The sequence below is a fragment of the Polypterus senegalus genome, chromosome 2 (genome assembly GCF_016835505.1).
Source record: "Polypterus senegalus isolate Bchr_013 chromosome 2, ASM1683550v1, whole genome shotgun sequence".
Taxonomy (NCBI): Eukaryota; Metazoa; Chordata; class Cladistia; order Polypteriformes; family Polypteridae; genus Polypterus; species Polypterus senegalus.
Window position 1 is genome coordinate 214,879,203 of NC_053155.1, and position 13,276 is coordinate 214,892,478.

General features: G+C 34.6%; 1 protein-coding gene across 1 annotated transcript in view; it reads left to right on the forward strand.

Moving 5' to 3' along the window:
- Positions 1 to 13,276, forward strand: part of vwa8 (von Willebrand factor A domain containing 8) — a 482,517-nt gene that overhangs the window by 244,289 nt on the left and 224,952 nt on the right. The window contains exon 21 of the mRNA XM_039745289.1: positions 1,604 to 1,680. Within this exon, the coding sequence (XP_039601223.1) occupies positions 1,604 to 1,680 (77 nt within the window). The remainder of the gene's footprint in view (positions 1 to 1,603; positions 1,681 to 13,276) is intronic.

Genomic DNA, 13,276 nt, shown 5'->3' on the forward strand with positions numbered 1-13,276 from the left:
ATTCCATGCAGGATAGCACCTGGGACATGAGCCCCAGTCTCTTTTTTTGCAAGGAAACAATATGTAGGACAAAGTGGGCATTGACCATTGTGATAGGATTTTTAATGGCACACAAGGCCTGTTAAGTAAGAAAATTTGTAACAGGGATGCAGAAATCCAGCTGCACCAAACTCCCACTTGCATTCCAAAGTAAGTGGCCGCACTGAAGTCTGTACCAATCTCAACCCTTTACTTATCTGAAAACAAAGGTGTAAATAAGAGTCCAACTGACTTCTTTGCAGAGGCCCTTTTCAGACCAGAAAGTGTCAAATGGACACACAAGTTCGAACAGAAAGCTATAATGTAATGAGTGAGAACTTTCATGGACAAAATAACATGCCTTTGTGCATGCACTGGAACTGTAACTGGAAAGGACTTTAATCCAATCATAGGAGGTTACATCTTGCTTTAAAACAAGTCACACTCATCTTTCTTTAGAAAATCCTTTTTCACACTCTAAAACACTCTGCTCTTTGAAACCTAAAAGCTTATGAGCCACTCCCTTTTTTGAGAGCTAGAAGCTGACAATCTCTTTTCTTTCTGGACCTGAAAGCTGAGATTCACTCTGCCAAGCCAAGTTCTATGCTAATGACTGAAGTTAGTGTGAGAAAACAGAGAAGCAACTGTTACTTCAAGAAGGGAACTTCAGCAACTAAACTCTTATGAGTTATACTTTTCTCTATGAAGAGGCAGAGGCCACAGCAATATGTCTAAATGAGAAAAGCATAGCACACCAGAAAACTTTGCAAAGAAGAAAGAGTTCATTCCAATGCAAAAAGAATCATCCATTTGAATTCAGAGTATCAACAGCAACAACTCCACGCAACATCAGACAACATCCCCAGAGACTTGGTATTATGAAACTGTTTATCTTTGCCAAGATAAATTAGAATTGTATATACTGTAACCATTAAACATCCAGCTTCTTCTATGTTATATGTTTGCCTATCTTATCTGTCTTACGTTGTCTTCTGTGATGATACATATGCAGTTATCATATTTCTATAATCTTTGTGTTTATTAATAAATTGTGCTATTTTCTTTCTTAAAATGAGTGTGCTTCAGTTACCTTGATATAGGCCTAATGAAGGCAAAACTGATAATTATTTAACAAAAGGGATGGCAAGGTTGATGAGTTAAAATTTCCTCTTTTTCCTAAATTATGATAATTATAATAATTTATAATTTAGTTTATTTGCCATTAACAATTTCTTGTATACTGAATTTATTTTTCAAATACTGCAACTTACTCAGAGGGTTAGAGTGCAGGGTCAGTTATTTGTACAGCACAACGGGAGTAGTTGAAAGTTAAGGGCCTTGCTCAAGTACCCAATGGAATAGTATTCCTTCTGTAACTGCTGGGATTCGAACTAGAAACTTTCGAGTTACCAGCCCAGTTTAGCCACATAGCCACCACGCACCATGGGTGGGCAAGTAAAATTCTCGATTTTCCTAAAGACAGGTTGGTTGATATTAGCAATTGTTTATTCTTATTTTAATTGCTAAATTAATTAAAACATGGAATTACATTATAAATACATTTTTAGGTTGTCTTCTTTTACAGGGTGTTGGAAAAAACAAGATAGCTGATAGATTTCTCCATCTTCTGAACAGACCACGAGAGTACTTGCAGTTACACAGGTATGTTAAAGTAACAAAGAAGTCAGTACAGTTTCTGCAGTATGTTCATTTAATTTTATTTGATCTATACAAGCTTTTCAGTTGTTTATTTAGCTGTTAAAATATACAATATGAAAACTGTTAAGAATTTATTTTACATGACTTGTAACGTTCTTGGGAAGCTAAGAGAGACTACTTTAAATAGATTTTGTAACAGGACAATTTCGTGGAATAAACACAAGAAGATCAGCATGTTTATTGGCACACGCAGAGCGCTATAGTCAACAGTAAAATGTATCCACTAATGAGAGCATTTCTCACAAAAAATAAAATAATAACAGCAAAAGATTATTTGAAAGCTGTATACATGATATGAAGTCTAATGTACTGTAAGTAAAAAGTAGGCTTGACTGGTAAATACTGTACTGTACATCTGGTAAACAAATATGGACTGACTTTGCAAATGGGCAAAAGCAGAAACTCCTAAGAACTCTGAAATGAAAACTATACACACAATGTGACTCTTTCTTGTAGTGATATGCAGAATGATTATTTTTAGTGATTCGATTAATTTCATTCAGGTCACCAAAATAATTTGAATCTTTGAATCACTGACTCATTCAGTTCAAAAACAACAAGAAGCTATATTGTAGTTTAAAATCTAAAACAGTATTATAACAGTGTAACAACTTTAACCCCCAAACAATATAAACAATATAAAAAGCAAGCAACAAAATAAGTAATTCACACATAATAATAATAATGATAATAATAATAATAATCCTCTTTATTTAACAATAAATAAAATTTCAACAATAAACAGAACCTTAGAATAATTCAAACATCATGATAAAACTGTGAGAACACTGGAATATGACTAAACTATTTCAGTTTTGGATTAATCTCCTGCAATTTCCTTTTTTTTATATCCCTTCCTTTCTGATGCAGTCTTTCATACATATATCGTCAGTTAAGTCTTTTGTCTGCAGTTCATTCCTTCGTTCAGTACACAAACTGATTCTTTTGGTGAACTAATTCAATGTACTGTACTGCAAGTAACATGTCTGTAGTACGTTCCTCCATTCAGTACACACACTGTTTCTTTCAGTTTAGTGTACTGTACTGGGAGTCTCTTGTCTGCAGTTCATGAACAAACTTGCAGTGGTTCTCCAGATAAGTAGAGGGTGTACTGGTTCATTCAGTCAATCAGTGTACATACTGAGATAGTCATAGTTACTCAGTCAGAGTGGACCAATCAATGGGAGGTGCTTGGTGCCATCTACCAAGCCAGTTATTGGCTAGTTGTCGTCATGACCGTTTTGTTGAAGCAGTTTCCAAATAGGCTATTTCCTGAAGACAGCAGCCATTTAAGTGAAGTTAAAATGATAGCTCTGGACTGTCGCTGAAAGCAATTTAAAACATAGCACACACTGTGCATGCCTTTTGAAGACTAATTCTTTAATGTCATTGTACTAGTATGTTCTTTCAACGACCAAGACAATTTCAAAAGAACTAGTTTGTTCATTCATTGCGTATCACTACTTTCTTGACATAACTGTTAGAACTTTCTGCTTACAGTTACTTCTAAGGTAAACATATACTACTTTGTATAGTACATGAAAGAGGATACAGACATTTTTTTGGCTATAACCTACATTTAAATATCTTCATCTTTTACACAATGTCTTCAGGGTTACATGGTGATCCAGAAGTGAGTACTGAAGTAGCAAAGTTATAATTTATTGCTCTATTTTGGATGTTCTTTTTAAATGTAATAATAAATAAATAAAAAAAACAGTATTAAAGAAAAACACAGACACAATGTAGCATAGTACAGACGTCATACTAAACAAAAAAACAATCCAAGCGAGAAGTATATAGAATGCATAAACGTCAGGTTGTGTGTGTATATACTCTTATCTTGTGGTAAGGCAAGTTTGGGGTCCATGGTAGTGCAGAATTTTTAATAAAAACAGTGCATCTCAGATTTGTGGGTGTGTACCGCTGCTATGCTGTGTGGCCCCAGACTGTTTATTGGGGAAATTGGCTGATTGTGAATTCATGTGTGAACATCATCAGCTCAGCCCATTTTCCCAATGACTCTCTGTGGGACATTAAATAGAGCACCTGCACCCACAGAGTAAAAAGGAGAAGGACAAAGGAAGAAAAGAGAAGTTGAGAAAGAAAAAGGAGTAAAATCAAGAGATATATTTTGGAAAAGACCAAAGAGTAAGATTGACAATGTGAGCTGGTGCAGTTGTCCAGAGGCAAGGTGATCAGGATGAGGCCCTATGGAGAATAAGAGGAACAACATTGCAGAGACAGGTTGCACCTTCTGAAAATCCAGAGAGCAGGAGCATCCAAAGGTACTTTAAGGGTCATGCTATGGACACATAAGGATGATGGTGGGATGATAGAGCTCAGGTATTCCTGTGGGTGACCAACTGAGGTAGCTGTAACAAAAGTGGTTTTAATGGATGATTACATTTGCTGGTGTCTCACATTCATTGATCTAATGGATGAGCAGGGAAAGACAAGAAGGAGAAAGCCACTGAGGTTCACATGAGTAAAAGTAACCCTTTCTAACACAATGGTTTTATTCTTGATTTTAACATTACTTTGGTTTATTTAATGATTGATTAAAAAATTCTTGTTCTATGGATTGTTTATTTATTGATGTTTGAACAGCACTGCACTGATTTGTTGGACACTGCATTGTTTGATGTGAATAAATGTGCTTTGCACATTTGCACCAACCTTGCCTGTTTGTGTTCTCATTGCACTATCCCTGGACTGACTATTGATGCCCTGGTTAGCAGGTGATGCCAAGGCTGCAGGCACCTGGGGCATCACATATTTGTAGACTTTTAATTTTTAATGCTCCTGATAATAGCAAAGCAATATTAATTATTTAATGTTATGAATAACCACCTTAATGATGTCTATATATCTGTGTGTACTTTCAGTTACTATGTCTCTGTCATTCCAAGAGATGGCAGATCACAAACGTGCAATGCATATGTTACCCTAACAGATGGCACATCACAAATGGTTGTAGTAATGAAAGTATATTACTGCAAATGTTTGTGAAATTAATCTGTTTTTGCTGTTGAATAGAATCAGTGTTATACAACACATTAGCTTATAACTTAAAAATGTTACAAACTTAATATATGTTAATTTCAAATTTAAAGTTATTGCCCCATGTACAATTTACAGAGAAATTCTTACTTGCATGCATCATGTTACTATTCTCCAGTGCCATGCTCAACACATATTAATAGCTAAATATGATTATTATCTTGTAACAATGTGATTCTCTCCTTAATACCATTTTACAAATATAATTAATTATCAAACATGTAAAAATTAAAAAGAATAAATGAATATCTCCACAGGTTACAACAGGATTTCAGAACTTTTGTGTTATTTTTTTTTCGGTTCCCAAGGCACTTGATAAGTGCTGAATTGTAGTACACTTTTTTTGTTGTTTCTTCATAAGAATAAATGTTTAATTTGCTCATTAAACAGATGGTGCCTTATTGTGGACTACAGGGTATTAATTATAAATGGTTTTCAATTAGGATTCTGTTTTACTTTGTCAGTGTTTCAGTTTTCCTGTTTCAATATGTTTTTACCTGGATATTTATTCAGAAAATATTATTATTTAATAATGATTAAGAGGACTCTGCATATGTTGATTTAGGTGAACCGGCTATTACTTTAAGCTTTGAGATGATGTTTAGAATTCAGACAGACATACGGAGTAAAATATATATATATATATTTTTATACTAATGTTCTTACTAAGGTGCATGCAGGTACAAACAATGTTTTAAATTTCAGCACACAACATGTTTTACTAGCACCTAAAAAAGTAAACTATGAACACTCTCCATTAAATGCCCCTCAGCCTTTCCTGTACCAAAAGAGTGCTAAAGGAGGATGACACAGCAGCCCTTTTCCCAGAAATTAATTATGACATTCTGGGATGTCTAAAAAGCCCATAGGTGAATCCTTTGAAAATTGACATTAAAGTAACTCAAACAATTCATCTTTTGCCTACATCTTAAAAACATTACACATGCACAGTTATTTATGCGTGCACAGTTTGGCAGTTATTTATTTTGAAGTAGGGCTGTAAAATTAGCCAGAAATTGCTCACATTAAAAACAAAGACAAAACAGAAATCAACGTCTATCCAATGTACTCGTATTTCAGGTAAAAAACCCAGATAAAGTATCTTAATTTTGCTCAGACACATTAACTGTATTTATTTTTCCATTTTTCTTTTTTTTTAACAGTTTTAGCATTAAACACAATACACCTGTAGAAAGAAACAGTAACATACAGGACAAAACTAGGCTCAGTTTCTCCCATTTTACCCCTTTTACAGGTATAACGAAATTAGAGTTTTGGAACAGTCAAGTCAAAGTCCAGGCCTAAGTCACACCACTATCTGATCATAGTTTTCAATACAAGATGGTTTAGACAAATATTTTGCCACATGGAAATTTGAGTTTTATGACACTTTTAAAAATAATTTTAAATATGCAGTCCCTCCGGAAAGTATTCACAGCACATCACTTTTTCCACATTTTGTTATGTTACAGCCTTGTTCCAAAATGGATTAAATTCATTTTTTTCCTCAGAATTCTACACACAACACCCCATAATGTCAACGTGAGAAAAGTTTACTTGAGATTTTTGCAAATTTATTAAACATAAAAAAATTAAGAAAGCACATGTACATAAGTATTCACAGCCTTTGCCATGAAGCTCAACATTGAGCTCAGGTGCATCCTGTTTCCCCTGATCATCCTTGAGATGTTTCTGCGGCTTAATTGGAGTCCACCTGTGGTAAATTCAGTTGATTGGACAGGATTTGGAAAGGCACACACCTGTCTATATAAGGTCCCACAGTTGACAGTTCATGTCAGAGCACAAACCAAGCATGAAGTCAAAGGAATTATCTGTAGACCTTCTAGTTATGAAAAAGAAAAGCAAACATTTTAAAAATAACGTAAGATGATTGTTAATGTAATTGTTTTGTTATTGATATGAGTGTTGTTGTCATATCTATCTATAAATATATATATATTTATATATATATGTATATATATATCTGTATATATATATATATATAGCAAAATACCTGCGATTGGCAGTGGAGAAGTAAAAAGAAAAGGAAACATTTTAATAATAACGTAACATGATTGACAATGTAATTGTTTTGTCATTGTCATTAGTGTTGCTGGCATATATATATATATTTATATATATGTATATATATATATATATATATATACACACACACAGACACATATATAAACATATATATATATAAATATATATATATATATACACATCTATACACATATATATACAAATCTACATATATACTGTATATCCACATATATATATATTAGGGGTGGGACTCGATTAAAAAATTAATCCAATTAATTAGAGGCTGTGTAAGAATTAATCTTGATTAATCGTATGTAATCGCACGTAAATTTGCCCCAAATCGCAAATGTTTTTTTTTAATTTAAAAGTGTTTTAGTGGGCGACAGAATTGAATAATAGACATGTACATGAATATTGTAAACTGAAGCTGTTTTAATTTCTGAAAAAAAGTCTTTAAACTGCATTTGAATTCAAAACAGAAACAAAAATATCATCCCTGGTTAAAATTGGGCAGACTTAAAAATAAAGTGGTAGTTTAAGTACTTTAAGTAGATTTTCAGAATAGTATTGTCTTTAAATAATAATAACCAAAATTTCAACATAAAGTGCAGTTTTTCTTCTTAAAAAATAAGTCAGAAACATAAAAGGTAATTTGACCAACTTAATCTTTAAACTCTGAGTAACCTTAGCCAAAATTATTTTGTACATTAGGCTAAAACAGTGTGATCATTGAACATTTTGTAATTAGATGTAATCAGAATTACTAACGGTCACGGAAGTCCAATGATCCCCAGTAAGAGCCACAAAGTCCACTTTCTGTAATGCATCTAATATTGCTTGCTTTTCAGTGTGCACAAAACCATGCTTTTATCAAGGCTTCGGAAGTCGAAATGATCAGTCGTAGAACGCGCTTTATTCCGACTCTAACATTTTTGTAGCTGTGATGTGTGCATCAGTGTAATGGATGTACCAGGAAATCATGCATTGACAAAAGTTCCCGTTTGCTTGGAATTGAAAGTGTGATTAAATGCGTTATTTTTAACGTTATGAGTACATGCATCGAAGCTTCTCAGCTGTGCTTGTGCTAATAAAGGGAAACATTTTAAAAATAACGTAACATGATTCTGCGTTAACCGAATATTTTTTAATATGTCCCAAACCAAGGAGATGCGAAGGTAAAATGAATCGGGTAGCGCGCGTACATACTCAGTGCATCCCTCTCGGGAATCGAACCTCGAATGTCGGTATTAGAAGCGAAGACTCTACAATTGCGCCACAGCGTGTGGCTTGTCTATGCGAGAGTATGTACTGTAGATCGGGGTATATATATACATTTATATATATACCCGCGTATCGCAGTGGAGAAGTAGAAGTTATGAAAAAGGGAACATTTTAAAAATAACGTAACATGATTGTCAATATACAGTAATTGTTTTGTGAGTGTTATTGAATGTTGCTGTCATCAAGGATTTGATTATCATTATTTGTTTCAATCAGGGTCGTATTTATACGATGTGTTGTGTTCAAGTTACATTCCGTGTTTGTCAATCGTTGTAAAGATAAGAGGTTTCATTCATCGATTAGTTTCTTACTGCATCAATAAACAGCTCGTCTTCCTCTTTATCTGAGATGTGACAAACTGCATGCACGGGTTTTTTTTTTTACACTGTCTTCCTTTAGCGGGACATTCACTTTTTCCACCGTGTGCTTTGTTTCCGCAGTAGCTGCACTTATGAATATGATTCTATGTATCAGACGCTTCATATTTTTTTGCTGCCTTCTCAATTGTGTAATTCGGTTTTTGTTCAGCACTCTTTGGAACTGTTGCTTTTTGTCTGTGCACTGCGTCAGTTCACGTGAGCCGCTTGGTGTTCTTGCATCGAAGGTTCCCAGCTAGGTCCACCAGTTAGAAAATGGATAGATGTGTGAACAAACAAGTGTAGATGTGCTTATTACAATCAAAGAATGAATGAGATGCTTCCGTTCCTTTATCGGCACTGTGTATGCCCCGTCAATTCATCTGCTGTAACAAATACATGACACTACAAGCTGAACAGTTACAACTCTCATCTGAGGCTGATCATATCTGATTGTGCTCTCAAAGCTGCTGTTTCTTAAGTAACTCATAAAGGAATCAAACTGGCAATAACAAAATCCTGTGTGTGTTTGTGTGTTGGCATTTGTTTCATTAATAAATGAGTCTTCCCCATTTGCAGACTGAAATTCTCGTACCCACAGTATTGAGTTCTTTTGATGTCCCTAATAGCAGAACACCTAAAATAAACCAATGTAATTGATGCATTAGTACTAGCAGGTTGAGCGAGAGCCAGAGGTAATGGTATTGGCATCGGATAAACTGCCATCTAGATAACATTACATACCTTGGCAAGAATCTCAGAATAGCATACCTCTAGATGCCTCTTCAGGTTTTGGGTGTTCTTTTCTGTGAGCTCCATTCCCCATGGCTTACACTGGGTTTTATTTTTGTCAGTGTTATAATTAAAGTTGGTCCAAATTTCTGACAGCTATTTTCGCCGATGCAGCAGAGCGGAGTGGAGTAGGATATTGGATGACGTGATGATTTCCTGATGGTGCCCAAACTAATGTTGTCCAATTACAAATGTGCATACAGCTTTTTAAAATTGCACTACTGCATTCATGCTCCCTATTTGTTGGTGGACCATATCATGTGCAATAGAGATGTGTAAAGAGATTCCCATAGCTCATTTTCCAGTTGTCCGTTTGTAATATTTTAATTTTCAACAATCATTTTAAAAGTATTCATCTTAGTTTATATCATCTTAGCTTTCATTCCATTTTTGTCACAGAAAAAAATGTCGTTGAGTATTTTTTGTTTTATCAACAAAATTAGCACTGGGCATGTGTGCTGTAAGTGTCCTCCAGGGCTGGTAACTGTATCCTCTGCTGTAAGCTGTAATTCTGTGCACTCTCAACACAACCTGTGCAGCTGTGATTCCACAAAGAAATACAATAAACAGGTTAAAATACTCTGAGTGGTGCACTAAATCTAACAACGCAAAAGCAGCTAAGGTATTGGGAATAATGATTACAATCAAGTCCCTTAATTTTGTAAGTTATGTGCAGTTAGTTTAGATGTATTTGATACAGCCTGCATCATGAATGTGACTCTGGAAAAAAAAAAAAACACAGAAACTGTAGCACTGCTTTGACACTGAGTGCTGCCAGTTTGCAAAACCGAGCAGAAATGTGTGTATGCATGTTGTGAGGCTGCCATGAAAATGTATGAGGCTTTATGCCAAGTTTACTTTTTATACATCTCGAAGTGAGTGAGGAAACGGCAGTACGCCACATTTTTCTGCGTATGCACCGTTTATACATGAGGCCTTCTATGTCTATAAATCATTACTTTATATATTTTGTTTAAATATTTTGATTAGAATAATAGCTTTTTGTCTCACTTATGATTAATTATTGTATAGTATTTAACATCTTAAAGCATTTGAACTTTGTATAGTAGATATTTGTCTACTGTGGAACACAGTAGTGTTGCTTTTTATTGTACAAACCTAATGCATCATACTTAGTTTTGTAATATTTTATATATTATTTAGTCTGCAAGTTGTTTTTTTTTCTCTGTTTCTCTGCCTGTCGTGACAGCCACGTTTTTTCAAGCAGTTGTCTGACCAGCCTGCTTTGACTGGTAAATCATTCTAATTTTTTAAGCATTTGAAAACAACATACTTCCATTTTATGTAGAGTTTTATTTGTTCTTCTTAGCTGGTGCATGTCGTTCATTATCTGAGCTTTGGATTTCATAGATGGTGGGCTCTGACCTTTATCTGAACTGATTTTATTAATTCTAATCTACAACTAAAATAAGGTGTATCTTCCTCATGTTAATTTTACAGCTTTGAAGATGTGCCTGTTATAATCTTAAGAAAAATCCTTTAATGTTTGCCTCAGATTGTATTGTTGGTTTTGGTTCTTGTTTGGTGTGATTCAGCAGTTAATGCCACTAATTTCACCTGCAGAGCCTCAGCAAGCCCAATTTATTACATCAAAGTGGGAGAATAAATGATGTACTGTATTTAACACACTGTATATTTTATAGTTCCTTGCAGTTTTGTAAAGTCTGCTTTCCGCTATTTGTATATCAAGTGCTCTTCTATACACTGCTGCCTAAGAGGAGAGCTTCCCATACTGGTGGAAAAGGCTTTGTTTGAAGTTTCTGTGAAATGTAAGGAATAAAGAAAGTTGGCTTGTTGGTTAAATCTTTGCCTTTTGTATGCAGAGTAACTTCCTTCTTTCAAAATCGTTTGTAGTTGTAAACTTGTGTGCATCATCACCCAAGTTACATATGATCCGTTCATCAACATAAACATCTGCTTCTTTTGTATAAGAGATCTGGTCAAAAATGCTGAAAGCACTGGATAAGGTGTTAAATTAACATTTCTCCGTGTTATATTGAAATCAAGGACAGCACCTTGAGTCTGGCAAACTGAGGTGGTTGATTTAATTTTTCAAAGCAGAACAAAAAGGTTTGTTCATATTGAGGAATCACAATCTACATTCTCCAGTATTTATGCAGGGTTACTAAAGAGGAGGCTTAGTTTGTTAGTTGAATCTTAGGTACAAGAGTAATGTGGATTTTATTCTGGCCTTGGACAATAGATAAACTCTTTGTCCAGTGCATTATTACTTAACAGATAATGGTTGGTTGCCAGTCTTATCTATATCTTTTTCGACTATGAAGACGTTTCCCATGGAGTGTTGAGGAAGAGGCTACTAAATTGTGCTGTTCCAGGCAAGGTTATTATAGTTTTATCTTTTTATATTAGTTTTTATTTTTATATTTTTTCTGACTTTACTTGGAAATTCAAGTTTAGTTTTAATTTCACAATAAGACAGAACTGTACACTTAAATGGGTTTGGATATAATACAAGTTTAATGTTAGTGGAAGCTTACTACACTACATGGTTTACTATCTGGTTTTGTTTTTGTTTGATAAAAATAAGCATAATCAAAATCAGATACTGAATATGAGCAATTTTATAATATTTTATAATTTTTAAAATATTTTCTGTGTCATTTGTGCTGAACAAATGTGCCCCAACTGTTGGCACTTTTCATCTTTTCCTTTTCTTGCCCAGAATGGGCCAATTTGTAATGAAATTTAGGTGAATTTTAAGGTTTGAGTGTTTTTTACCCTAAATGTCTATGCACACAACATATCTTGCTCCAAGACAATGTGCTTAAAATGGCCTAACTTCAATATTGCATTCAAAAATCTTCCATACTGGGGTTTGTTATTTTCTACCAGCCATATTGATCTCCGACTCCATCTGAGGCACAGAATATTTATAAAATGAATTTTGCCACCTGCAGGCCTGAAAATGTATTAAAAATTAGAAAATAGATTCTACTATGTTGTGACAGTTATGATCATGAAAATCATGGGGGCTTAGGAAGAACAGGGGTCTTAGGATTGAATCAGTGTGCAGACCCCAACTTGCTCTACTAAGGGAAACAAAGAAAATCAAGCATGTAGTGTGAAGGTTAGGTGCAGTGAGACGGTAAACCCTTAATGAGCAGGAAATAGGAGTGAGGACAGCCCCAAAATGACAGAAACTGCATCTGAGATCAGGAACAATCTATATATTTTCTAAATCTGTTTATCCAGAGCAGGATCACAGGAAACCTGGAGCCTACCCCAACAGTTGGATGTAAGGCTGGAAAAATCCCTTGTATGCAATATTTATGGTATGGCTGATGTTAAGAACAAAAAGAATATGATATTTCAACTATATATTTAGAGAGAGAGAAAAACTGAAAAAAGGGGGACAAATATTTAAAACATAATTCTGCTACTGAATTATTTTCGCAAAATCAGGTGTTTTAAGCTGTGAATGTAAACTAAAAAATATAAATTAATAACAATAGAATAAATACTAAAACACATTAGTATGTTCAGTTTTTCAGCAGTTGGCAGACTCTTCACCTACCTACCTGAAGTTCTGTATTGCTGTATTGCTTCATTGTTAAATGAACTTTTTAAAGCAAAAGTGATTAGTTACTGTAGTAATAATATGCTGATCTTGTATGTTGACCATCAGTCTCTCGATCAGTGCCATTTTATTTTCAAAAGGACCTGTGCAAAGTGGCCGCTGAATTACTGTCAAAAAAACACAGACACTTGAGATATAAACTAAAACTTTACTCACTAGTGATTTTTCTGGTAAAGGTTTTTTTGACCAGCACATTCCTTCAGGTGTTTGAATCACATGTTGATATACAAGAAGTGGAAAGAAATGTGGCAGCTCATCATAACAGAAATGCAGCCTGGGATTTAGCTTGGTGTGTGCTGCTGTATTAGTTGTGTCGTGGATGCCAGGGGCGATGACCCGGCCGGGATGCCTTAGAAGACCGGAAGTGGGCGTGCGCCCATCT